Here is a 27,227-nt window from a genome sequence, read left to right as displayed (position 1 = left end):
AACTTTAACATTACAGTTACATTATAAATCACATGAATATACATCTTTCCATAGTCCCACATTAAAATCAGTATTTTACACTTTTTATGTGAAAATCAAAAGACAAACTCCAGTCTAAAACATTTCATTACAATTAAACATTAAACACCATAAAAACATCACCTTAATTAAAGGAACACCTTATATTAAATATACAATGCCTGGCAAAAGTAATTAGACCCACTGAAATATAATTCTCAGCCACTGATTTCTGTAGCTCTTTAAAAGTGAAGAGTTTTGAGGGGAAATCATCTCTCAGCAGTGTCTAGATGATGTATTCTCCAGGTGTGTGCACACTTCATACTCTTTTCCTAACGTACGCATTCCAGATACTCTCTCAGTGCTAGAGCTATTTCTTCATTGTCACGGTTCTCCTTAAGAGCTATCCAGAACAATATGCATTTAATTATCTTGACCATTAATGACGTGTTTTAGGTTTTGTCTGTCATTTTAAAATAATTTTGAGATTTAACATTTACAGAGTTTCACACACAACAGAAGTTCAATATATAGCTTGATTTTCAGGAAACTGATCAAGGGTCTGAATAGTTCTGAAAGTCACTGCATATTAAATGTGTATATTAAATTGTAATAATCTATAAATGGTTCATTGGAAATATTAGGCGTAGATGTGCATTTGGGAATTTATAAATCAAAACCTTTATTCGATGCCTTTAGCTTTTAACTCATCCTTTACTCTCTTCAGATAGTCAGGGTCTGGATAGCCATATCTGTGGACAAAAGAATAGATATACAAGTTTTGTTTTTTACACGAATCCCTATTAAATTTTATGCTTGATTTCTGGTTTTACCAAACATGATAGAAAACTGAAAGCAAACTTTACATGAACACATACCTTTCAGGCCCACCACTTGTATTGGTCTTATGATGAACATCATTCCAGGTGACAATATTATCTATGCCAGAAGTTGTAGATTTCCCAACAGTAAAGATCAGTTTCTGATAAAAAGCTCTCTGCAGCAGTGCAAGTACTTCATTTCCTTCATCATTGTCTGGCAGGTACGCATGACGAGTTGCCCCCTGAAAAGGCTTTCCTGGGTTTGGATGCTTCGCCTAATTTTTTTTTTTTTAAAAGATCAAAACTATGTAAAAACAGAAATTGACCTACAGTACAAGGATATGACAGATATCATAGATATTTCTGGTTTAATAATAACAGCTAATTGAGAGAACTGTAGAAACTATTTATAAGTTATATTGTCTGTTTGTGCTTTCATAGTTTTTTTCTACAGTTTGTGTGTTTCCTCAACAGCAGGGGTGTCCAGTCCTGTTTCTGGAGGGACCGTGTCCTGCAGAGTTTAGCTCCAACACACTTACCGTAAACTTTTTAGTAATTCTGAAGATCTTGATTAGATGATTCAGGTGCGTTTAATTAAAGTTGCTAAACTCTGCAGGACAATGGCCCTCAGAGATGACATCCCTGGAGCACACAGTCTGTAGACCAGGGGTGTCCAGTCCTGTTCCTGGAGATCTACCTACCTGCAGTGTTCAGCTCCAGCCATCATCAAACATACCTGTCTGTAATTATCAAGTGAACCTGAAGATCTTTTTTAATTAAGTGTTTTAACTCTGCAGATAGGTATATCTCCACAAACAGGATTTGACACCCTTGCTATAGACCAGTGATCCTCAAATCTGGCTTGCGAGATCAACTGTCCTGCAGAGTTTAGCTCTAACCCTAATCAAGCACACCTGAGTTTGCTAATCAGCATCTTCTGGATCATAAGGAAATCACAGGAAGGTTTGTTTGATTAGGGTAGGAAAATGGATCTCGCAAGGCAGATTTGAGGATCACTGATTTAGTCCTTGAGCAAAGTGCTTTGATTTGATTGTTGCATACGCTTACCGTTTGAATACCACTGGGTATGTCATAGATGATTTCAATAGTGCCACAGCCTGAATATCCAGGGAGACTTGGATATTTGCTCCTTTTTACAATCATTTTTCCATCTGGCTGGTTCCCCACCAATTTCCCAAACACTTCTTTACACACAGGACAGATGGATCCCAGACTCTCCACTGACAGCCTTATACATTCCTGACAGAATTCATGCCCACATTTCAGTTTTTCCTTGTTGGTAAAGCTGTCCATACAAATAGCACATGTCTCTTCAGCAGGAGCACTTTTACTGTCATGTATAGAGTTTCCTTTTGAATCTTTATTGAAATCAGTATCTGCTTCACTTTGTCTTCTAAAATTCACTCCCTCCTCCTGTGCTGCTCCACCCACTGCTCCTGGTCCATAATTAGGCATCTGTTTCCAGTTGATGTCTCTTGCATGAGGAATGTCACCTGCGTATCCAATCGATTTCTTGATTTTGTCATCAAACACATTCTTCTGAAGTGTCTTCTCAATATAAGAAATGGCAGGACCGAGATGTTCTGGCAGTCCAACAAGCCTCCAGGGTTCATCTGCTGCCACAACACGATGCTGCTGCTGAAGTTTCTCTAATAGTGGTGCAACAATGGTAGCATCTGTAGGGTTTGTGAGTTTACAGCTGACAGTGGATGAGGCAAGTTTCTGGTAGAGTTGTGTTAGAGCTCTCAGGGCATGACTTTCCAGATTAATATGTTGAACTCCTTTAGATCGAGCTTGAACTTTAATTACATTTTTCCGCAGTGTTTCTTCATTAAATAACACTCCATACTTTGTTTTAAGTTGGGACAAATGTTCCTTATAGGAAAGATTCATCAGATCCCAATGAACCTTGCTCATCTCAAGTTGAGTTGGAAGTTCCTTTGTGTCCATGTCCAGTGAAAACCTTCTTTGTGGAGAAACGTTATCTACATCCATTTCATTTGATTTATATTTGAATGGTTGTTCCACTCTTGTTGTCTCTCTTTTAATCATGTCGGTAATTTTATTCGGTCCAAAGAACTGGCCGTTACTGGCAGACATGGTCAACATCAACTTTGCCTCCTCAGACTGGATGGTACGAATCGCCTGCGTCACAATATCTAAATTCATGTCATTATGATTAACGGCAGCCTCACTACAATTAACCACACAATCACTGACAAGTTTCTGAAAGTCCTCAGAGGCTTTGGAGACAGAATCACTGCTTGATCTCTCGGTGGATCTGAATGAGACTGACACTTCTGCCTGCATACTGACTCCATGTTGTTCCTCGAGTTTCTCTACCTCCTTTCTGTAAGCATGAAGAATGTACCAGAAATGATAGAGGGGAACAGTGAGTCCAGCTGAGGTCTCAAGGTTTTTTTCATCAGTTTTAATGGTCGTAGTCTTACTTGGAACATCTGCATCATTATTTTTGTCATCTGATGCAGCAGAAGTCACAGGTTTAATCTCGTTCATCTAAAAACATATCATGGGATTTTAAGGATTTGATATTAACAGTGAATTTTACAGTAATTGAATTAAAATTCTGTTACAGTCCCAGTGTAAATCCCTGTGTATAAAATATAAATGTAAACACTATTTACATAGAGTTGTCTTCGTTGGATGCACATGCAACAATCCTCATGTAATCCACTATAAACAAATACATTTTTAGTGAGTCAAAAACACACTGTAAAACCAGTGTAGCTCAATTTGTGCACAAATTGACTTTTTCCATTTATTTGTTAATCAGACAATTACTTTTTTTCTGCTAATTCAGAGGCCCTCTGAGAAATATAATATCATCTGGATAGCATGTCTTTGATTGCAGCATTTTCTTATTTATCTTTGTTTATTTAGATTTTTGTCAAGTACAGTAACTAGCATTTAACCTGGCATTTGGATTCAAGGACTCCCCATTGAACTTTTATTTTGGATATAGTCAATGTTCCCTATAAGCTACACACTTCTTAAAGATGGGCGTACACGGTGCGATTTTTGCTGTCGTACAAGTTCGCATGCGATTTTTTTCAATCGTGTGGAAATTGCGTATGCTCGTGTAGTCGCGGCTCGTATCATTTGCGATGAATTACGAGCCAAGCAGAGTGGCTTACGAGCACTTCCCGACCTCCCGATCATTTTTAAACATACAAAGTTTGTGAGCTATCGGTTTGAATTCGTGTCATTTGTGCGGTTGAACGAGCCAATTTGTTGATTTATCTGAAGTTGACCAATCACGAACTAGGAAAACCACAGAAGAAGAACGACGAAGACAGCAGCGCCATGACGAATGTGGACTATTGACCAGGAGGATAAACTCGCTGAAGTCTGACGCCGCCTTCAAAAACTGGCAGTTGAAATCAGCTCCGATACGGCTACGAAATGACCGGAAGTCATTCATTTCCTATGGAGATTCGCAGACCGCATGCAAATGGCTACGAACCGGGTCCGAACGAGTGCGGTGTGAAAAAAATCGTGTCCGTTGGTCATCCCGGATGAGTTAAAAAAAATTTAACTCTTGCGAAAGACTATGGATGGTTCCTGTCCGACAATTCCAGCGGAAGTTGGCGTTGCTATGGTACTGATAAACAAACCTGAATTCATAACTTTTAATAAAATAAATAATGATTTTATAATGTGGTCATGTCATTTTTTATTTTCATGATTTTCTAACATTATAAGGGCAGTTAATACAATTAAAATGAATAAATAAATATCGTGCCCCCCCGCTCTCGGACACACATCGCCTCTCTCGCTCGAGTGCAGGGTTGTTGCAGCCCTATATACCACTATATCACATTTAGCGGTTTCCTATTACTGAAAAATAACCTGCACGTGTAGGAAACGGCTCGTATCAATATTTTATATGCAGTTATGAGGGAGGGAAAGCAGTTATTTTAGGCGTGTTCCACTTGAAGCAGCGCTGCACAGAATGATCACTGTATGACATCAAAGTACCGCGAGAGCGATTCGAATGCATTGGATATGTGTGCTCTCTTATCGCTCTCGCGGTACTTTGATGTCATACAGTGATCATTCCGTGCGTGCAGTGGTGCTTCAAGTCGAACGCGTCTATCAACTTCGTGCGATTTCTTCTTGAATTCGCAGGTTGTAAAATCGTGTCGTATATCATCTCGTCCGTACGATTTTCAGATAAACTCACTCGTGCCGTGTGCGTGGACATACGATCTTCCGATCATCCGAATTCGCACCGTGTACGCCCACCTTTAGTCACAACCATGCAGAAAAAATTATATCCTGCACACAGAACACTGAGATGGGAAAGCCATTTGACTAAATTCTAGTAAATGTGAAATAATTGCAATGCTTGAGCAAACCATTATGGAAATGTTGTTGCTTTTAAAACCAGTGAATGTGGTTTAGAGGTTACATAAGAAAAAGACTTCTGCTAAATTAGTCGCTGTAGAAATGGTGGCAAAATAGCTCAACATGAGATCCAATGCAAATGCAAAGACGTGAAATAAAACTTCATCATGTTTTAAAGAAGAGTGGTTTGATTAGGTGGTGGAAATAGTGGATGATGGGCACAGAACAAAAACAAAACTCTATTGACTGAGATATTAACAGTCACACACAGGTGTAGTAGTGTGCAAACTCTACATATATAACTGTGGCAAGGGGTGGCATGGTTTAGCGAACCATGAAGCGGGGGAGAGCGTCAGGAGACATGTGGTGAGTGAGTGGGTTAAGCGCAAATAACGAACACCAGTCTCTTGTTGCAGTAATTGGCGCGGAGAGAGTATAAAACACCAGGAGAAATGGGAGCGAGGGAGAGAGAGAGAGAGAGAGAGAAGGACTGCTGGCTGCTACCCTCCTCATCCTTCAGAACACAGTTTAAGATATTTTAGGTTTAGTCCGAGAGCTCTCAGTCCCTCCATTGAAGCTGTGTGTACGGTCTACTGTCCTTGTCCAGTAAGGTAAGAAAAACAATCAAAGTAGTCCATGTGACATCAGAGGGTCAGTTAGAAGCATTGAAAATACAATTTGGTCCAAAAATAGCAAAAACTACGACTTTATTCAGCATTGTCTTCTCTTCCGTGTTCTTGACTCGTGAATGAGTCATCATCTGGCTCAGCTCGGTGTTCATCTTCAGTTCTCTCTTCACAGCAGTTCAGTCAGTGTACTGTTTGAGTAAATGAATTACTCCGGGATATTGGTTTGTTTGAACTCAGAGGGAGTGTCAGCCACATTAAAAAAGTTAACAGCATAAGTCATTTGTGGATTAATGCATATTGGAGATGCGAACCGTTTAAAATGATTCAGTTCCATTTGGTGAACTGGTTCAAAAAGATCCGGTTACATCGAATGATTCGTTAGTGAACCAGATATCACAAACTGCTTTGATTTGAACTCTCTCACAACAGACACGGAAGAGAAGACAATGCTGAATAAAGTTTAGTTTTTGCTATTTCTGGACCAAAAGGTATTTCCGATGCTTCAAAAAATTCTAACTGTCCCTCTGATGTCACATGGACTACTTTGATAATGTTTTTCTTACCTTTCTGGACAAGGACAGTAGACCGTACACACAGCTTCAATGGAGGGACTGAGAGCTCTCGGACCAAATCTAAAATATCTTAAACTGTGTTCCAAAAATAAACGGCAGTCTTACTGGTTTGGAACGACATGAGGGTGAGTTATTAATTACATAATTTTGATTTTTGGGTGAACTAACCCTTTAATGCAGTCAAAGATAATTTATGAGGGACATATATGATTGGATTAGCTCCCAAGACTTTCATTCATTTGTCACATGACAGGGACAATGAACAAATCGTTCATAAATGATTAATGACTAGTTGAGGGCCAGTTGCCCAGCACTGATATACTGTATGCTACGTCTAAAAGCACACATTTTTTCTTTACATGTTGGCCTTTTGTCCACAATGAGAAAGTAAAAACTGAGCTTTTTGAAGACACTTAAAGTACAAAATTTCATATTGTAGTGTAGACTATGAAAACTGCAATATTTACAATCTTCATACTACATTCTTTCAAAGATGACAGAAAACTGATACACATCTTTGAATCACACTGCATTAACAACTTGTTAACTTTGGTTCAGTACACACTGTGTAGGATTTTGGTAAATGCATCCAATTCATTTCTATAAGTTTCTGAACTATGGTGAATGATAATCAAATTCAGCTGCAGTGTGTAGCCTCTGTCTTCAACCACCCTATTCCCACCCTTTAAACACACTCTATGGCAAAAATAACGTTTTAATGTTGTTTATGTCTGTCTGGGGTTTTTAATATACTTAAAGTCAAATCAAAGTCAATTTTTTCAGACAACACCATTGCTGAGAATTTTTTCCTTAAAACCGTGGTGCACTAAAAACCACCCCTGGAGCCCATTCTTGATATGTCGCTAACCCATTTAGCTGGATTTGATTGTTGATGATTTGGCATGATCTTGGATTATTTGGTTCTTTGAAGCTGATCCTGGACTTGCTGTCATAGCAACAGGTCTGTAAGATTAAACATGCTCTAGAGCATCTTATTTCATTTAACAAGATTAGATTGCATGTTTTTAATAACTCTAAAAATAATTTGAAAGTAATATTATAATGTTGTGTAATCTATAATACTATAGACACAGCCGGTTTTACTCATGAAAAGGTTTAATAGTGATGAAATAATTAATTTATAATTGTATTGGAGTGTTACATATACTCTGAGTTGTGGATTAATTTGAGTGATGATCAGTTGAGATCAGTTATTATGATATGAGGATCTGACATCTTTCAAATAACCTCAGATGTAAAAAGCAACGTACAAAGAACAGGCCCCTGTTTCCTACATCACAAACATTTAACTAATCTTGTCAACGTGCAGGGTGGGGCTTTTCATACCTGCTCAAAGGTTTCTGTTTACAATGAGTTTTTGCAGTGTAGCCAATCACAGACATGGTGAGTTTTAAGAGATGAAATTAATGACTGCAGGGAGTCTTTAAAGGGACAATAAGTAACTTTTTAGGTATTTTATTATCTAAAATCAATATTTTTATTCATAAATATGCCCTCAATGTCGTACAAATACCTATGCCAATGTTTAAACTAATCCTTGTAAATGAAGAATTTATTATCTTTATATACATGGGACGGGTAGGTCGACGGAGGCTTCCATGTAGTTCCGCCATCTTGCAAAACTATAATAGCAGAGAGGGACAAAAAGTACTAAGCCAACGCGTTTCCACAACGCGTTATCGGTCAGAGCCAGAAACGCAGGTGCAGAGCAGTGAGAGGTGCTTGAAACTGCACCGGCAAGTTTAAAAGTCTGGATTGCATTCTTATTATGGACCACACATATGCCGCGCCACAGGAGAAGAAAACATCGTCGCCAAAACAGTCAAAAATAGAACGTAAAAGGAAACGTGACCGTAGATTACAGAAAACAAGAGTTAATGTCGGGGAAGCTTTTTCTAGGTGGAAAGAGCTAATGCTGGATAAAGATTTCAAAAGAGACGCTGAAGTGGCCAGTTTTCTTCTCGACAGGTAAGTCAGTGTTACAGTCTATATTACAATATTTTTTTTATATCTAACAATGCACATTATTCAGAAAATATAACGAATAAATTAGACATAACTACTAATTACAATATTTCATGTTTTCCACAGTCAGTAATTCATACTGTAACATTCGTTTGTTAGTTGTCATGTTGCAGTTTGTTTGAAATAACACACCTGTTCACCTGAAGGAAAACTCGACGAAGTGCTATTAGAAGACATCCCGTCAAAGCTTTTTGGTACATATCGCCTACCGTAGATGCAACGCGCATTTGAAAAAGCGAGGCGCTGGAGAGCAAAATTAGTTTGAATGCAAAATACAATTTCACCACTAGATGGGAGTAATTCCTACTTAGTGCCCCTTTAAATAATTTTCTAGATCCACCCCTGGTTCTCTCAACAAGCAAAACCTAAAAAAGTAAACTTGATACCTTTGATGATAGATTTCGGTTCTTGTCCGATGTGGAGGTGTTTTGTGATACAGTCACAAAACACGCTTTGTTCAGAATCTTTGCAGTCGCATGCATTTTGTCATCTTTAAATTCCAAAGATACAGTCCCACGATTTTCTAAAGTTTGTAGAGCTACAGAGAAAAACATATGTATCATATAAAGTCCACTTAGTAAAATCAATCAGAAGAAACCATTCAACAGCAAGAAATCATTTTGTTTAGTGTTTTCACTTGAATATATTGAACAGCAGAAAAAGCAATAGAGAGTGTATTTCTGACAGAGCTGTGAACATGTTCTGTTGGAAGTATTTATTTTTTCCAGGTTAACAGATTAGAGAACCTATTCTTAACCATAGGGCCACGGCCCATGCTTGGACACGCTTTTTGGCTAGGTTTAAAACAAGAAAAATAGCACCTTTATACGGAAGTTCTAAGCGGCCATGCATTATATTTTTTTTTCCTTTTGGTTTTCTCGTTATAATGACTTAATTTTCTTGTTATCTTGAAAGTAGTTTTCTCGTTATAACGACATGACAGTTTTACTGTTGCTATAGTCTGATGGACAGCCATGCAGGCGCTCTTACTGTAGCCTATATTTCAGCAAATTTCGCTTCGCCTATAATAACGTCTACAATACATAAATAAAGGCCGATCAGTCACTGTTGATTTTTCCAGAGACAGTACAACAAACGTTTTGTTTTTGTAATTAACATGTTTAAATGGCAACACCGTGCCATTAGAGCTGCTTGGATTAAACTCCCTTTTAATTTTCCCCTTTATTTGAAATAAAATGATATATAATTTGTAATTTGTAGTAGTCATTATATGACGTGGCAGATATCATGTGTGTTACAAGCTTCTGTTTGAAAAGAGCGTTCATGTGTATGTGTAGTGTGTGTGTGTAGAAAAAAAAATGATTACAACATTATAGAACAAAACTGAATTCAATTAGCCTATGGATTTTACATATACATCACATTTCTCATCAATATGGTTAACAATAAAGATTAGTATTAAGGAAAAGAAGCACATCAGCCTACATCGTTAAATCCCATCCTACTGTAGATAAACAGAACATCTCTGCTTATTAACTAGATATCATGTGCCTAAAAGAAGCACAAATAAATATATATGTGCAAACAGAATAAAGTGACGTCAACCTTGGCTTTGATAAGCAGTTATCAAAGCCAGAGTTTCACAGCATTGGTGAAACTCATGCATCTAGCAGGAACTAAATACACAAAATAATAATATTGATTCAAGCATTTAACGTTTATGAATTAATTAAATGTCAGTAATGAGCAACACTGCACAAATTATAGCGATCACGAGGAAGGTCCGCGTAGAAAATTAAGTCATTATAACGAGAAAACGAACTTCGTTATGTGGAGATAACGAGAAAATTAGGTCGTGATAACGAGAAAACAAGAAGAAAAAAATTATAATGCATGGCCGCTTAGAACTTCCGTACCTTTAGGTAATCAAGGAAACGCAATATATGCACTTTTATGGTGGCAGAAAAACAAAGCTCATTAAGACCTGTCGGATTGTTTGTAATAAAGATTTAAATGCACAAGGCACGAAAGGTCGACTGTTTCTGTCAGTGGTGAGTATTCATTTTAAATGTTTGTGATTGCCTAACAAGAAAATTAGGCTAAATGTTGTTAAATGTGTTGCTGCTTGCTTGAGCAACTTATACAAACCTAGAAGTCAAGTGCATCAATAATACGTTGTTTATATTTGAGTTTATACTAATGTCTATGAAAGATTGTTACTGTACTGTGATAGATTATCAGATTCATGAAAAAGCTTTTTTTTTTATTAATTTATTTTTATTATAATTTTTACATGATTTGAAATATAAAATAATGAACAAATGTTTTGTTTGTGGACTAAACAGCTGCGGATCAATGGCGGACTGCAAACGCGTCCTGTGTGAAAGCACAATGAATCTGTGCTGCTTCTGCACCACATACATAATGCACGCAGACGAACTGCAGATGGAGAATGTGTGAAACATGTGGAGAAATTTGTAAAGTGGAAAAGAGGAGACCAAATCGTATCCTGGCCATGGCCAAAGACAAACAGCATAAAGTTGCAAGAAAGAATAAAAAGCAGCCCATTTATATTATTTTTTATTTAGGAGATTATAAAGCTATATTTTTTCATTTGCACTTTATTTCAATTTTCATTTATAACTTATTTAGTTTGATATATATAAAATATTATTTTAAATGTATTTATTTTAGCAAAACATTTTATTTTATTCATTTTTATATAAATTTTTATATGATTTATTTTTTTGTAACTAAAATCTGTCAAATCTTACTGATTTTGTGTGTTAATATGCCTGATTTCAGCCTTTTAATTTTGTTCTTTATGCATATTGATTTGTTCCCTGAATTGTTGCGTGTTTGACATCTTGTTGTATGTGCAGGTTTATATACACAATAATAATGAACTGTTAAACTGCAAGTGGATTTAATTTAGTTATTGAATACAAATCAAACCAAGGGTGATATCAATAAACCAATACAGTGCTAATATTTGATTGGGCCCTGGGCCACTTTGTACTATAAAATGTGGGCCCTGACATCAAAAAGGTTAAGAACCCCTGGATTAGAGAATTCACACTGCACACACACAGATGCGGTGGGACAAATGCATTGCATGATTGTGGTGCAGCAGTGCAGTGACCATCTCCATTCTGAGACTGAATGACAGCACATGTTCGTGGTCAAAATGAACATGGATTAACAAGCAGTTTGTATTTTCTCCATTAATGCAGTTATTTTTTCATTAAGTTAATCATTTTTGGTTTGCATTTAGTGCATTTAGTTTGCATTTAGGTTAACATTTAGTGTTAGTTGTAACATTAAAATGTACATTTTATTTAATACTTCACTCATTTCATGACTTGAAATGTCATCTGTAATTGTAATGTGCGTTTTTAGTAACATGTTACCACCAACACTGGTATTTGCCTTTGTTTATATAACAATACAAAAAAAAAAAAATACATAATGTATTTATATTTCAGATACTATCATCTACAGAACTAAAAAGGGCATTAAAGTGAATTATCATAAATCATCTCACCCGTTGATGGTGTTATCTGCACCTCCGCAAAGGATTGATCATCCATGAGTGTAACGCTTTGGACTGATGGTTTTCCTTCCAGTTTGGATACCCAACTCTGAAGGGCTTTCTCTAATTTTGCTTTCCATCTCTCTGGAAATGGTTCTTTCCAGTCCACTTTAATTCTCAAGTAGCCAATATCCAGTGGTGCTGAGGATTCTGATTGGGTTGGGTTTATATCACCATTTTTACAAATGACCTGTTATAGGAAAATTCATAATGAATACAGTCATATTACTAAATGAAAAATATAAATATATAACTATACTCACTCATAGCCGAGTTAAGTTTAAAAACTATTTCACGAGGAAGAATAGTAAATGCAGACAATGAACTAACCATAACAAAATTGTTATGTTTTCATATTTTATATTGTGATATTGAGGGATACAAGAATAAAGAAATATCAAAGTCCCTTGACTCCTATCGAATACGTTTAAATCAGACACTGTAGCACATCATCATCAGGAGTTAAAATACAGAGGGAGGGACATAAGTTATACAGTCTAAACTCTAAAATGATCTGAACAGTTTATTTATAGGCGGAAACAAATAGTGTTAATTAACATTTTAATTTGTAGATTAAATGTTGTAGATTAAATTTGTGTTTCTTAAATCTATGCATTGACATTTAATTGTGACCATGTCCCTCAGAAAATCTTTGTTTCAAGCTGTAGTCTTTAGTCAGTACCTCCTCTGGTTGTGAGTCTGATTTGATTGTTGTGATATCCTGATGCTTCTGTTTAGCACTGCTTGGCAGTAAATTCTAAAAACAAGAAACACCATGTTAAAAAAAAATTATATATTTTAAACACAATTTGTTTTCTACTTCTTAAATCAATCTGTCACACAAGGTAGTAGGATGATGCATGATGAGAAATAATCCGATTCAGAACATACTTAAATATCCACAGGTCAATCCAAAAAAAGGAATGCAAGCAAAAACAAACATAACAGACAAGAAAAGACAAATGAGAACTGAAAACACAGGCACGTATATCACAGATCAAAAAAGGTCATTAATAAAGAACATCTAAACAGAATGACAAAATCAATTTAGTGACTGTGGTGAAAATGGCAAACAAAACATAACAGAACTGTGACAATATGAACAGAAAAGAGGTTTTGGATATGGTATACCTTAGAATATATGTATATATACAGTATTGTTCAAAATAATAGCAGTACAATGTGACTAACCAGAATAATCAAGGTTTTTAGTATATTTTTTATTGATACGTGGCAAACAAGTTACCAGTAGGTTCAGTAGATTGTCAGAAAACAAACAAGACCCAGCATTCATGATATGCACGCTCTTAAGGCTGTGCAATTGGGCAATTAGTTGAAAGGGGTGTGTTCAAAAAAATAGCAGTGTCTACCTTTGACTGTACAAACTCAAAACTATTTTGTACAAACATTTTTTTTCTCTGGGATTTAGCAATCCTGTGAATCACTAAACTAATATTTAGTTGTATGACCACAGTTTTTTAAAACTGCTTGACATCTGTGTGGCATGGAGTCAACCAACTTGTGGCACCTCTCAGCTGTTATTCCACTCCATGATTCTTTAACAACATTCCACAATTCATTCACATTTCTTGGTTTTGCTTCAGAAACAGCATTTTTGATATCACCCCACAAGTTCTCAATTGGATTAAGGTCTGGAGATTGGGCTGGCCACTCCATAACATTAATTTTGTTGGTTTGGAACCAAGACTTTGCCCGTTTACTAGTGTGTTTTGGGTCATTGTCTTGTTGAAACAACCATTTCAAGGGCATGTCCTCTTCAGCATAGGGCAACATGACCTCTTCAAGTATTTTAACATATGCAAACTGATCCATGATCCCTGGTATGCGATAAATAGGCCCAACACCATAGTAGGAGAAACATGCCCATATCATGATGCTTGCACCTCCATGCTTCACTGTCTTCACTGTGTACTGTGGCTTGAATTCAGAGTTTGGGGGTCGTCTCACAAACTGCCTGTGGCCCTTGGACCCAAAAAGAACAATTTTACTCTCATCAGTCCACAAAATGTTCCTCCATTTCTCTTTAGGCCAGTTGATGTGTTCTTTGGCAAATTGTAACCTCTCCTGCACATGCCTTTTTTTTAACAGAGGGACTTTGCGGGGGATTCTTGAAAATAGATTAGCTTCACACAGACGTCTTCTAACTGTCACAGTACTTACAGGTAACTCCAGACTGTCTTTGATCATCCTGGAGGTGATCATTGGCTGAGCCTTTGCCATTCTGGTTATTCTTCTATCCATTTTGATGGTTGTCTTCCGTTTTCTTCCACGTCTCTCTGGTTTTGCTCTCCATTTTAAGGCATTGGAGATCATTTTAGCTGAACAGCCTATCATTTTTTGCACCTCTTTATAGGTTTTCCCCTCTCTAATCAACTTTTTAATCAAAGTACGCTGTTCTTCTGAACAATGTCTTGAACGACCCATTTTCCTCAGCTTTCAAATGCATGTTCAACAAGTGTTGGCTTCATCCTTAAATAGGGGCCACCTGATTCACACCTGTTTCTTCACAAAATTGATGACCTCAGTGATTGAATGCCACACTGCTATTTTTTTGAACACACCCCTTTCAACTAATTCAACTAATTGCCCAATTGCACAGCCTTAAGAGCTTAAATGCTGGGTCTTGTTTGTTTTCTGACAATCTACTGAACCTACTGGTAACTTGTTTGCCACGTAGCAATAAAAAAATATACGAAAAACCTTGATTATTCTGGTTAGTCACATTGTACTGCTATTATTTTGAACAATACTGTATATATATATATATATATATATATATATATATATATATATATATATATATATATATATATATATATATATATATATATATATATATACACATACATACACACACAGTACAGATCAAAAGTTTGGACACGCCTCATTCAAAGAGTTTTCTATATTTTCATGACTATGAAAATTGTAGATTCACACTGAAGGCATCAAAATACATACACATATACACATATATATATATATATATATATATATATATATATATATATATATATTAGTGCTGTCAAAATTAGCGCGTTAACGCATTCGATTAATTTGAAATATTTAACGCGTTAAAAAAAAAAAAACGCAATTAACGCGGTTGCAGTTTTTTTTTATTTCCAGTTGTGGCCTATGTGTGTTCAACGTGCAAAGAAATATGGATAAGACCAAGGAAGGACTTTTAGACGGAAAGTTTCAGTATAAAACTCTGCCGGATTACTCTTCATTCAGTCTGCCACAAGAAACAGCAACATTAAAATCATGAACTCAAATGTCATTGTTTAAAAAAAAAAAAAAAACAATGACTGTAACAGTGCGTAAATCAGACCTTTCTGTAACGCTAACGTTAATAAGCTTAAACGAAATAACGAAATAATTGTGTAGCGGAGTATTTTTTGTACACAGTGCCGCGAACTGTCAATCTCTCCTGTGCGCGTGCATCACTGTCCTCCTCAGCTGCAGCAACTTGCGCTCTCTCTCTTCATCAAGCTTTAAAACAAAAAGGGGACAAAAAGATCATTTTGTCTTTGTGCATAGGATATAGATTAATTAGATAAATGAATATCTAAATTTGTGCCTTGCCGTCTAAGGTATTTTTTTAGAACTTAGAAAAAAGATGCTGCAGCCAATGAGCAGCCAGCGGGGGCTGCAGGACGACTCAACCTCCGCAGACTGTTTTTAATGTTTATCAGACAATAAATACTCAAGATTTTGCTTTAGTATAACTCACAACGAGTTTCACACACCTTCTCTGGCCACGTTGAGTTGTTGACACTTAACAGTGGGAAAAGCGACACATGCGCTATTCACTTGTATAACTTAAGGGTGAATGGGTAATGTAGTTTCTGCTCTGGGTGGGATGAATTAGGAAGCTTGCATTGTGAAGGGCGCTCTGAAAATCGGCAGTGCAGGTAAAAGATTAAAACCTCTATTAAAACAGATGTCCAAATGAGCGTACCGGTACGATACAAGCACGTTCTGGGCGCACGGAGAGGTGGCGGTACGCTCAAGAGCTATATTTGGAAGTGGCGGTACTGAGTACTGGTGCTTACTGGCCCACTTAAAGCACTGGCAATGACTATACTTTGGAATTTTTTTGCAGTCCACTTAGAATTCAACATGGAAATCATTTTTGTTTTTTATTGGCATTGATTGTTTTGAAATTCAAATGGTACTTACATGCCTGTGTTTTTATTTCTGTAATAAATATGGCTTTCAAGCCAACAGTTAATTTGGAGAATATTGATGGTTAATTGAAGGTATGTTGTTTACATGAGAAAATCTGTGTTACAAGTTAAACAAAAATTCCAATAAACAATCATATTTTGAATTTAAATAGTTTCTTTGTCTTGAGTTTACATTAATTATTTACATTTTACATTTACATATCCAAAAAGTTTCAGTCTTTTAATTGCGATTAATCGCGATTAATCGCGATTAATTTTAAAAAATTGTGCGATTAATTAGTTAATTTTTTTTAATCGATTGACAGCACTAATATATATACATATATACATTATATATATATATATATATATATATATATATATATATATATATATATATATATATATATATATATATATATATATATATATATATATATATATGAGTTTTGAATCATGATACGAGCCCTTATGTTTTTCTTGTATATAGAATTGTCACTGTAGTACTTATGAGTTCTGACACGTCACTGTACTTCAACTGACTAGCTTTCACAACTGTCTTAATAACTTTGGGCATGTAAAATCTTAAAAGTGACTCCCATGAGTGAATGTTGATCTAGAGTGAGGTAAATGTCAAATGAATTACAATATGACTGTTTACTCTGCGCTCGTATTGCAAAACATCAGACCTGTATCTGATTTAACATCACATATGGAAGTGGCACAAATCAGAATTGAAAAGATCAGATTCCATGGGGTTTGTGCTGCTCACACTGTCATGAGTAAAACAGTTTTTAGTCATGTGAGCAAAAAAAAAAAAAAAAATGGATTTGGGCCACATTTGCCTGCAGTGTGAACATAGTAGTGGTCATTGCCATGTGAAGATTCTGAGCCCACATGGAAAAGGTGTTATGTTCAGATGAGACTAAAATTTCCTCAATACCAAACGATATCTCTGGCAGAAATCCAGTACAGCTCAACATCCAAATAACAGCATTCCTCCAGTAAAGCATGGAGGTGCTGATCTCCTGTTATGGGGAGTTTCTCTGCAGAAGAGACTGGAGCACTTGTCAGGACAGAAGGAAACATGTATGGTGCAAAATACTGTCAAATTCTTAAAGAAAATCTGCTGCCCTCGGCCAGGAAGTTGTCAATGGAAAGAAGGTTACCTTCCACCATGATAATAGCCGAGTTTCCATCCAAAGTTGCACACAAAACATTTGCAAACAAGCACTGTTTCCATCCAACGAGTCAAAGAGAACAAGATCGTATATCTTGAGAACAAGATATGCATGTAGTCTTGATACTTGAATCTCTAACTTATAACTAACGATAACTAGAAATATATCCTTTGTATTGAAAGATAAATATATATGAGGTCTTATGAAATGAAATAATCAGTATGTGCAAGAAACGATCTGATCATCAGGTTCCTGAGAGGAGCAAGGAGGCTCAATCCGCCTCGCCCTCAGCAAGTCCCCTCTTGGGACCTCGCAGTGGTTCTATCGGCACTGCAGAGAGCTCCCTTCAAACCCTTGCTCTCAGTAAGTTTTTATCTTTGAAAACTGCGCTCCTGACGGCTTTGGCTTCGGTGAAGAGGGTCGGGGACCTGCAGGCATTTTCAGTTGACGAAGCGTGTCTAGAATTCGGGCCGGCTAACTCTCACGTTATCTTGAGACCCCAGCCTGGGTACGTGCCCAAAGTTCCCACCACTCCTTTTAGGGATCAGGTGGTGAACTTGCAAGCGTTGCCCCTGGAGGAGGCAGACCCAGCCCTGGCACTGCTCTGTCCAGTATGTGCGCTCCGCACCTACGTGGACAGAACTCGGTGCCTTAGGACCTCAGACCAGCTCTTTGTCTGTTACTGAGGCCAGCAGAAGGGAAAGGTTGTCTCCAAGCTGAGGTTATCCCACTGGATAGTGGATGCTACTGTCCTGGCTTATCAGGCTCGAGACCTGCCATGCCCCCTAGGGGTGAGAGCTCACTCAACTAGGAGCGTAGCCTCCTCCTGGGCGCTGGCGCATGGTGCCTCGCTAGCAGACATCTGTAGAGCTGCGGGCTGGGCGACACCTAACACATTTGCGAGATTTTATAATCTCCGTGTAGAGGCCGTGTCCTCCCGGGTACTCACCCCTTCGGGCCAGTAAGGACCTGCTTGGTGTCAATCAGCTTGCTGCGCCATTCCACTCCACGGACTGGATGCATGCGCTGTTCCCCTCAGGTGAGTTCCTCAGTCAGAACCCTGGGTTCCTCCAGCACTGTTGATGTCCAAAACTTGCGTACATGCCCCTTGTGTCGTGATTCCCCTTTCTGGGTAATCCCACGTGTGTATGTCCACAGTAAGTCTCTCCGCAGCATGTGTCTTTCCCTTGGCCAAGCCCTTTGCCAGCTCTGTCGTTGAAACTTCCACCCTGCGGTCTGGGTACCTCAGAGTTCTTATGCATCACCACCTTGGTAGATACCTGCCTTCTGTAAGTCCTCCCATGGGCAGGCAGTCTGCTAGCATATGTCCATCTGGAATATGCTACCCAGTGTATTCTGTGTGAGCTATAGGCCCTCACTCGTGCTGGCCTCCCGACAGGGTGCTATCACTCACACGGGTCACTGGAAGACAGCCATGTGGCGTTTTGTAATGGACCCCATTCGTAACGTTGAACGTAACCAACTGAAAGGGAACGTCTTGGTTACGTATGTAACCCTCGTTCCCTGAAGGAGGGAACAAAGACGTTACTTCCCCTTGCCACATCGCTGTTCCGCTGAACGGCCGGGTCACTGGCTCGGCTCCCCAGCGAAGACTTGAATGCGAGTTGCTCACGTTGCTCCTTATATACCCGCTCTGCGGGGCGGAGCTAGTGATGCAAATTCTGCAGACCAAGGTACTTTGTGTACCATTGGCTCGTTTTGTACCACTCGAAGGTGATTGGGCTGTCGGGCGAGATCCCATTCGTAACATCTCCGTTCCCTCCTTCAGGGAACGAGGGTTACATATGTAACTAAGACGTTATTCAACCAGAACTTCGTTTCAGACACCTGACAGTCACTCTGACCCGAAATGAGCCAAAATACCAGAGTATCTGATCTTATGATGCTGTTTTTTGCCGACTCATTCAACAGTCCTGTTCCTCCAGCAGTCACTGAAATAAGGAAACAGTTGGATTTGGACTGAACACCGATGAGATCCTGATATGCTCATGCGTGAACCCAGCACTTGAATGAAGGGGTAAAATGAAAGAATATTAAAAAAAATAAAATTTAAAAATAACAAAACAAATAATGCTCTTAGTAATGTTATACTTATAATGTTTTTTTCAAAGACTGATCATTTCCCTGAAGACCCATGTGTTTTAATTTTGTTTCCCTGATATGCTTATTTTTCACTCTCAGAATAATGGTAGCCTTTCACTTGCATCTTCAATCACCAATGAACCACTGTTACTGTTCTACTGTAGAAAAAAAAAGGCATCTATATATTGGATGGATGAGTAAATTTACAGCAAATTGATATTGTATAAAGTATTTATGACTCTCAGAAAGTCTATGGCTCAAGCTCTGCTCTTTAGTCAGTACCTTCTTTGGGTCTGAGTCTGAATCGTTTGTTTGACTCGTTGTGAAGTTTTGATTCTTCATGTGATCCATGTCTTGACTTTTAGCACCTACTGCACTCAAGTCCTGATTTCCACATAAAAACAAACAAACAAAACATCCTTAAATACATAAGAAGAATATTCTCTAATATCAATAAAATTAATAACTGCGTTATGTAAAAGCATGTATGGAGCTAATCTGCTCCTTATTTTAGAATATAAACGCAGGTAAATAAATCAATCAGTATAATTCACTCACACCGGTAGTTGACAACTGTGTACGACACTGAAGGCAATACATATCAATATTCACTATCGACTGTTATACCAATTATGGGCAGTGAACTGTCCCCATGGCTAAAATATTATTATTTTGAGAACATCATTGCACAGTAACTGGTACTCACCTGATCATTACATTGTATTATCTGAGCAGGTGAGATCTGTTGAATTAAGAAGAATGTTCTATATATTAATACAAGTACAATAAATAATAGCCATAGTAATTTGTTCTAACTGACTGTCTCAGATTGAGGGGGGATGGCGTCCCATGGTTGAAAAAAAAAAAAAAAAGAAGCATCCACTTAGTAAAACCACCATCCCCACTTACCGTGCCCTTTAGATTAATAATGTGTAATATGTAAAACTTATTATGCTAATGTAATGTTAAAATTCTCATCTTATGTTAATTCAGAAAAGTACATAGTTTGTTCAATAATTATGAACATGGTCTTGCTGCCACCTACTGGTGGTTTTAATATCATCAATATTTATCGATGACAAGCCTAAACCAGAAAAGGTGCCAGCACTACAATCACAAAAACTCTTTTAGCAAAATACTGACTAATATTCCTACATTTCAGGCACCACATGGAACAAATCTTATAAATAATAGTTCATTTAAAGGGGTCCTATTATGCTTTTTCAATTTTAGTTAGTCTGTAATGTTGCTTTTTGAGCATAAAACGGAGCTACAAAGTTACAAAGCTCAAAATCCACTTCCACTTCCACTTGCGGGCAGCTGTTTGAGTCTCGGTGCTGGAGTTGTAGTTGGGAGGGAGTGAATTAACAGCACTCTCCTCCACCCTCAATACCCATGCCTGAATTGCCCTTGAGCAAGGCACTGAACCCCCAGTTGCTCCCTGGACACTGGATCTATAGCTGCCCACAGCTCCGGACGTGTGTTCATGGTGTGTTCACTTCTCACTGCTGTGTGTGTGCACTTGGATGGGTTAAATGCAGAGCACCAATTCTGAGTATGGGTTACCATACTTGGCAAATGTCATGACTTTTTTTTCACTTTGTGATTGCAAACAAGCTGTTTCGAAAGTGAATCCCACATTTAAAGGATGGATGCGGAATATATGTCACTCCCGAAACTGTGCTGCATGTACAGGCTATGTCGCCGCTGGTCCTGTTAGCAGCATGTAAAACAAAAGTTTCATTCAAATTCAGATTTGATTATAGCCTAGAAAGCAAGACAATATTACTTTCCTAAAATCACTAAAAAGCTGCCACTCACTTCAATTTATCGCAGTCTCACAATATTCCGTTATAATCAATGAAGTTCTCTAAACATGGGTACATATGATACCTTATTTATTGTGTCTTTGTGTAAATTCTGACTGTCTCATGCTTTTTTATATACGTCCATTTATACATTTCTTTATTAATATCTTCATATATTATCATATCTTATATTAACCATTTACACACAAGAGCATTATCCGACTCAGCTCCTCCTGACCACAGATGCAGGTTTACAAGACACTTTCTCCTGTATTTTTCGGTAAATTTCTTGTCTTTCCCTCCTTATGAACAACACAATTTCTTACACAATAAAATCTCCTTGTGGTTTCTTGGTTTGAGCATCAGTGAACAACACAAAACATATGCATTTCTAGCTTCTGCTAGCTAGTCCTATATAGAAAAACCACTCCCTGCCCTCCAGCTGCTTATCGCGCCACAGCAATGAATGCATGTGCAAATAACCAATGGGAGCCAAGTAACTATAACAAAACTCTCTGTAATACTACTAAAGTAAACAAACTAATATAAGATCATTGATATTGTATAAAGTATTTATGACTCTCAGAAAGTGTATGGCTCAAGCTCTGCTCTTTAGTCAGTACCTTCTTTGGGTCTGAGTCTGAATCGTTTGTTTGACTCGTTGTGAAGTTTTGATTCTTCATGTGATCCATGTCTTGACTTTTAGCACCTGCTGCACTCAAGTCCTGATTTCCACATAAAAACAAACAATACATAAGAAGAATATTCTCTAATATCAATAAAATTAATAACTGCGTTATGTAAAAGCAAGTAACTGAGCAACATGTTGAGACACCTGTTAATCACGGAGCTAATCTGCTCCTTATTTTAGAATATAAACGCAGGTAAATAAATCTGTCAGTATAATTCACTCACACCGGTAGTTGACAACTGTATTACACTGAAGGCAATACATATCAATATTCACTATCGACTGTTATATCAATTATGGGCAGTGAACTGTTCCCATGGCTAAAATATTATTATTCTGAGAACATCATTATAAAAACGTCTTGATGAATATATTATTTGCATACATTATTTTGTTTAATTAATCATTATTTCTCATTATCGTTCTAGATAAGACCTATTAAATATCCTTTTAGTGGCCCCTGCCACCAATAAATAAATAAACAAATAAAACAAACCTCTGACAATTATAAAAACAGTTAATAAAACCTTTTTAGATGATTAGATGAAACTCCAGCTTTTTCGTCTTTTTTAGGATAACAGGTAAATAAATTGTTTATCAGTGATTTTAGTCGTAATTATAGAAAACAAAAGTGGGAACATAATTAAACATAATCCAGCTAAGCTCTGCCTCTGTGATGCAATTCAAAAGTAGCTATGTGTTGTAAATGAACAAATGTAGAATATTTACCTTATCATTATCATGTCCTGTGCTGAGAGGTTGATGAGTGATTACATGTCCAACGATACGCTGAGAGAATGAGAATATATGAGAATAGAGTGGAATTACAATTAATATCTTTTTCTTTTCTTTTTTATAACTTTTTCATACATATTTCATTTAATACAATTTCCCCGCAAAGACATTTTACTAAAATATGAGTTTGAGATGATAAACTGTATATTTGGGTATGTAACTGGTCCTCACCTGAACATGAAAAAACTGTCTGCTTTGCATCATCTGATCAGTTAGGGCCTGCTGAATATAAATAATTGCCATTGCAATTAATATGTCAGTTAATTTAGTCTGATTGGATTGTTTTCACTTACACCAGTGCACACTAAAACACATTATTTCAGAGCGATAAACATGATAATCAGAACCAAAACAGATGTTTTCAGCAGGTCTGAGCTGTAATGGTACAGCTCTATTCTGGAAAATGGGGCGGGGAGAAGAAGCTCATTTGCATTTAAAGAGACCGGTATGATAAACAGCAAGTTTCTGCTTCCATTCAAAATACTCATTTTCAAAATGATATAATAAATAATCTGTGGGGTATTTTGCAATGAAACTTTACAGACACCACAGACTTATATTACATATTGTAAAAAGGGGGCATTATATGCCACCTTTAAAATGCAGTGCATTTCATATTTAATTTAATTATCTGTAGTTGGAGACACTTACACCATCTAACAGTAGTTTGTAACTTTATTGTGCTTTGTGAATTGGTGGCTAATTTGTATAAATTCATACAATATTGTTATATATTGCAATATAAATGAATGAATGAGTTTAGGGGAGGAGCTTCATTCTTTTTAAAAAAATCATGCAATAAAAGACATAAAAATTTCATTTTTCTATCAAAGACATAAAAATTGCTAACTCATAAAATAGTTTATTTTTCTCATGATACTGGGTCAGACTGACAGATAACACACACACACACACACACACTTGATGTGACTCACCTGAGTATCAGAACCCTGACTTACATCCTCCATATCTTGATCAACACTGCCTGACACATTGGTGGATTGTGGATTTCCCTAATATTATTATCAACAAAAACAATAATAAATAATGGGCATGGTCATTTATTTTGCACTTGCCACAAACCAACAAACAATCATTCTCAGTAAATCTTAAATGCATTTTGCTATTAATGGCAGCTGACCAAGAAAAATTACCAATACCAATCATACCTAGATTAATATGTTGCTTTTTAATTGACATGTTTACAAACTGATTATTTTCCACTCTTTTTTTTTTTTTTTTTTGGTAACCACTTGATTACCATTTTTTATTATTCACCTTTAGTACATTAACCCTTTAAGCCCCTATGGCATTTTTGCCTCCCTGAAATACACAAAAATAATGACTCATAACTCCAAAAGTATAACAAGAAGAGTCAATTGGTATTTATCGTTTGATAGAAAACATTCTGTAGTTTTAGTTTCCCCCACATTTTAACTGTATCCGTTTCGAATTTTGTGGTGAGATCATAAAGTATCCAAAACTTACATAATTTTGGAACAAAAGAGGATTTATTGTTTAGCCCTTGACACCCTGAACTCATTTTAAAAACTCTTGTTTTCTGAGCGACATGCACTAAAGTAAAGACTCACAGCTCCAAACCCATACCAAAAGGTATGTACTGTTTAACAGAAATCTTTCGGTATTTAAAAAATACCTTCAATTCAGATGCATCTCTGAAGCACTTTTCACAATGGTATTTATAATCTTATAATGTTAAACAAATACATTTATAATCTCTTCTAATGTCACTGTACGTAGTTCCAGAAATAAAAATGAAAAGCCACAGTATAGGTGTTTGTTTATTGCTCTGGCTGTCCCACTGCCTTTGTATCTTATTGAACTGAACTGAATAGAAGATTTAAGAAGGCCAAACCTTAGTTTTAATATATTTACTTTGACACTTTATTTGTGATGAAAATGTCTTTATAATAGCATATTTTGCTTTGTGAATAACATTAGTGTAACTAATTTTGATATACTCTGTTTCGCCAGGTATATTATCAACTGTCAAGAGTTTTTGACCTAAACTTTTACATGTATATACCCTGTGACTCACATGTCCATCAATTTCCATTGCTTCATACGCTTGCTGAGACATGACTGTGGTGAAAACCTCCAAACACCAGCTGAAAGAAAACATTAGGTTTGATTAAGATCTTAGGCTATAATGAATAAATATGCTAGTACAACTGAGAGTTTTAAGTTTGCAAACAAATGCTCCAAACAGTTAAGTGATGTTTAAGTGTGCTCCAAAATGTTTAAAGGTTCAAATGCCAAAGACTGCATTTTAAATAACTTTGAAATTGAAAACTTTTTCTTAAAAAATGTTTTCTTAAAGCCACAAAATAATAATAATAATAATAATAATAATAATACCCAGCGAGCCCCAGACAGACAGCATACCTTTTAAAAATGAACACTGAAGTGTAGATGTTGAATCATAAAGTTTTCAATTACTCGATCTGTCTGCATTTTATACTTTATGTAGTTCTTCCTGTAGCTAGGCCTATTCTCTCTTAAAGACTGAAGTGACTGAGGAGAAATGCGTTTGGTTTCATTTTCGTTTCGTACAAAACACATACACCGTTTAAAGATTTTATTTAATGTTCATCGGTCTTGAAGATGAATGTCTGTCTTCACACATACTGGTTCACATTTCGCGTATTCTTTGGACTGCAGACTTAAATGTTTGTTCAGAATGACGGTCCATAGATTGACAGCGCAGTTCCTGACTTTAGCTGTCGAAAATAACTTTTACCTCCATAGCCTACCTTGTTTATGTCGACATTAATATCGCTACATTAAAGAGGCAACTAAAAGGACAAATCTTGCCCTTAATCGTGTACTTACCGAGAAGCGAGAGCTGTGTGAAGTGTGAGCTGTCGAGTTCTGTTCTGCTCGATTCAGCCTGATCGACTGGTTTTGAGTCGAAGGAAACGAAAGCGAAAGTTACTGGACGACAAGAGACAGCATGTCAACAATTCAATATACTGTGTTAAAAAGACGATTCATTTTGCATCTGTGTAGACTAATACATTTGCTGTAGCTTATTTTTATTTTATATTTTTCTCGTGCATTAACATTTAGCCTGCGTGTCACGTGTACAGAACATAGCATAGCAGCAGACATATAAAGATAACACAAGTCACGTGTTCATTTAAACACTGTCGTTCTTCATTAACGTGCTGTGAGTAATTAGGGTAACGATCTCCTCACTACCATTGTGTTAAAAAATTACTTAATTTGTATCAAAGCTGAACGAAGGTCTCATGGGGTTGGAATGAAATGAGGGTGAGTTATTAATTATATTGGGTGAACTAACCCTGTAAAGTCTTCACAGGTGATCATCCACAATCATGATTGGTACTTTAATTATCAATTATCAAAAGTTAAGAGTAAATATTTCTGTTTCAAATAAGTGCTGTAACTTAAAAAAAAAAAACAAAAAAAAAAAATATTCATCAGGGCAGCTCAACTGTTTTTAGCAGAAATTAATTACATTTTAAAATATATATTAAAACGGAAAACTTCAATACGTTCACAATACGTTATTAGTGTTTTACTTTATTATTTATCAAATACATGTAGCTGCGGTGGGCAGAAGAGACTTTCAAAAACATAAAAAATTATAATTCATACCAATCCCAAATTTATGAGATAGTGGTGTATGTAATAATGGTTCATAGCACCTTAGCATAGGCCATCAGCATGGAAGAATCCAGGAACAACACGAGCAATTTGTCACAGAGAAGACGATATTTAGTCTGTAGTTTCAGGTTTATTAGAAGGAAACAAGCTAGAGCCGAGGTAAAATGCAGGGAAAAAATATATATATACTCCTGAATACAAGAAAAAAAAAAAAAAAAGATTTGTGAATTTAGCATTTTTTTCATGCCATTACATTGTTTAGAGCATAATATATATATATATATATATATATATATATATATATATATATAATTATATTTTATTCATGATATGCTATGCAAAAATAAAAATAAATAAAAATGCAAAAACAGTGTTTTTTTTAATCACCAACCAATTTTTATTTATTCATTACTTTCTTTAATATACCAAACTTTTTCTATAAGGATGATTTTCAACTATGTAATGAAAGATATAACAAAATAATTTAATATACCATTTTGATTTATGCAATATGTGTGTAAAATGGCCATTAAAAGGTTTTCCCATTATATACAATGTATACTCTGTATCTAATTTGCATATTAATGTGTTTGGGGGCTATGTAATGCAAATAATAATAATAATAATCATCATCATCATCATAGTTTCTTAAGATAACAGAATTTATGTTTTTAGGTTTAAGTTAAGTGTCACTTATGTTTGGATGTCAAAACCTTAAAATAACTGTAATTAAATAATATATAGAGATAATTTATCATTAGAAAATAACAGATGCATGGTGGT

At 36.4% G+C, this 27,227-nt stretch overlaps 1 protein-coding gene across 3 annotated transcripts; it reads right to left on the bottom strand.

Moving 5' to 3' along the window:
- Positions 1-25,908, bottom strand: LOC113054966 (E3 ubiquitin-protein ligase DTX3L-like). Of its 3 annotated transcripts, none has more exons than XM_026220793.1 (14): positions 25,647-25,908; positions 24,853-24,922; positions 23,729-23,806; positions 22,965-23,012; positions 22,728-22,787; positions 21,931-22,032; positions 20,206-20,241; positions 19,782-19,883; positions 12,711-12,785; positions 11,981-12,218; positions 8,862-9,013; positions 1,908-3,377; positions 897-1,114; positions 1-770 (listed from the first exon to the last, which is right to left on the bottom strand). In XM_026220793.1, exons 2-14 carry the CDS (start codon positions 24,892-24,894, stop codon positions 701-703), a joined length of 2,691 nt encoding a protein of 896 aa, XP_026076578.1. In that variant the 5' UTR covers positions 24,895-24,922; positions 25,647-25,908; the 3' UTR covers positions 1-700. The 3 variants fall into 3 exon arrangements, with proteins under 3 accessions (XP_026076578.1, XP_026076577.1, XP_026076579.1); XM_026220792.1 differs by having other exon boundaries at positions 22,965-23,015; positions 25,647-25,907; XM_026220794.1 differs by lacking the exons at positions 19,782-19,883; positions 20,206-20,241 and having other exon boundaries at positions 22,965-23,015.
- Between the last annotated feature and the right edge of the window lie 1,319 nt (positions 25,909-27,227).

This window comes from Carassius auratus, chromosome 36, assembly GCF_003368295.1.
Source record: "Carassius auratus strain Wakin chromosome 36, ASM336829v1, whole genome shotgun sequence".
Classification (NCBI taxonomy): Eukaryota; Metazoa; Chordata; class Actinopteri; order Cypriniformes; family Cyprinidae; genus Carassius; species Carassius auratus.
Note: the sequence above shows the minus strand (reverse complement) of the source record. Positions and strands in the feature narration are given on the sequence as shown.

What these genes read in the sequence shown, in the direction of transcription:
- LOC113054966 (XM_026220792.1), bottom strand. Translation starts at nt 24,894, where the DNA reads ATGTCTCAGCAAGCGTATGAAGCAATGGAAATTGATGGACAT. An exon ending in CAGGACATGATAATGATAAG is followed by an intron (nt 22,033 to 22,727) that starts GTAAATATTCTA and finishes TGTGGAAATCAG; the next exon opens with GACTTGAGTGCAGCAGGTGC. An exon ending in GCAGATAACACCATCAACGG is followed by an intron (nt 9,014 to 11,980) that starts GTGAGATGATTT and finishes TTTTCTCTGTAG; the next exon opens with CTCTACAAACTTTAGAAAAT.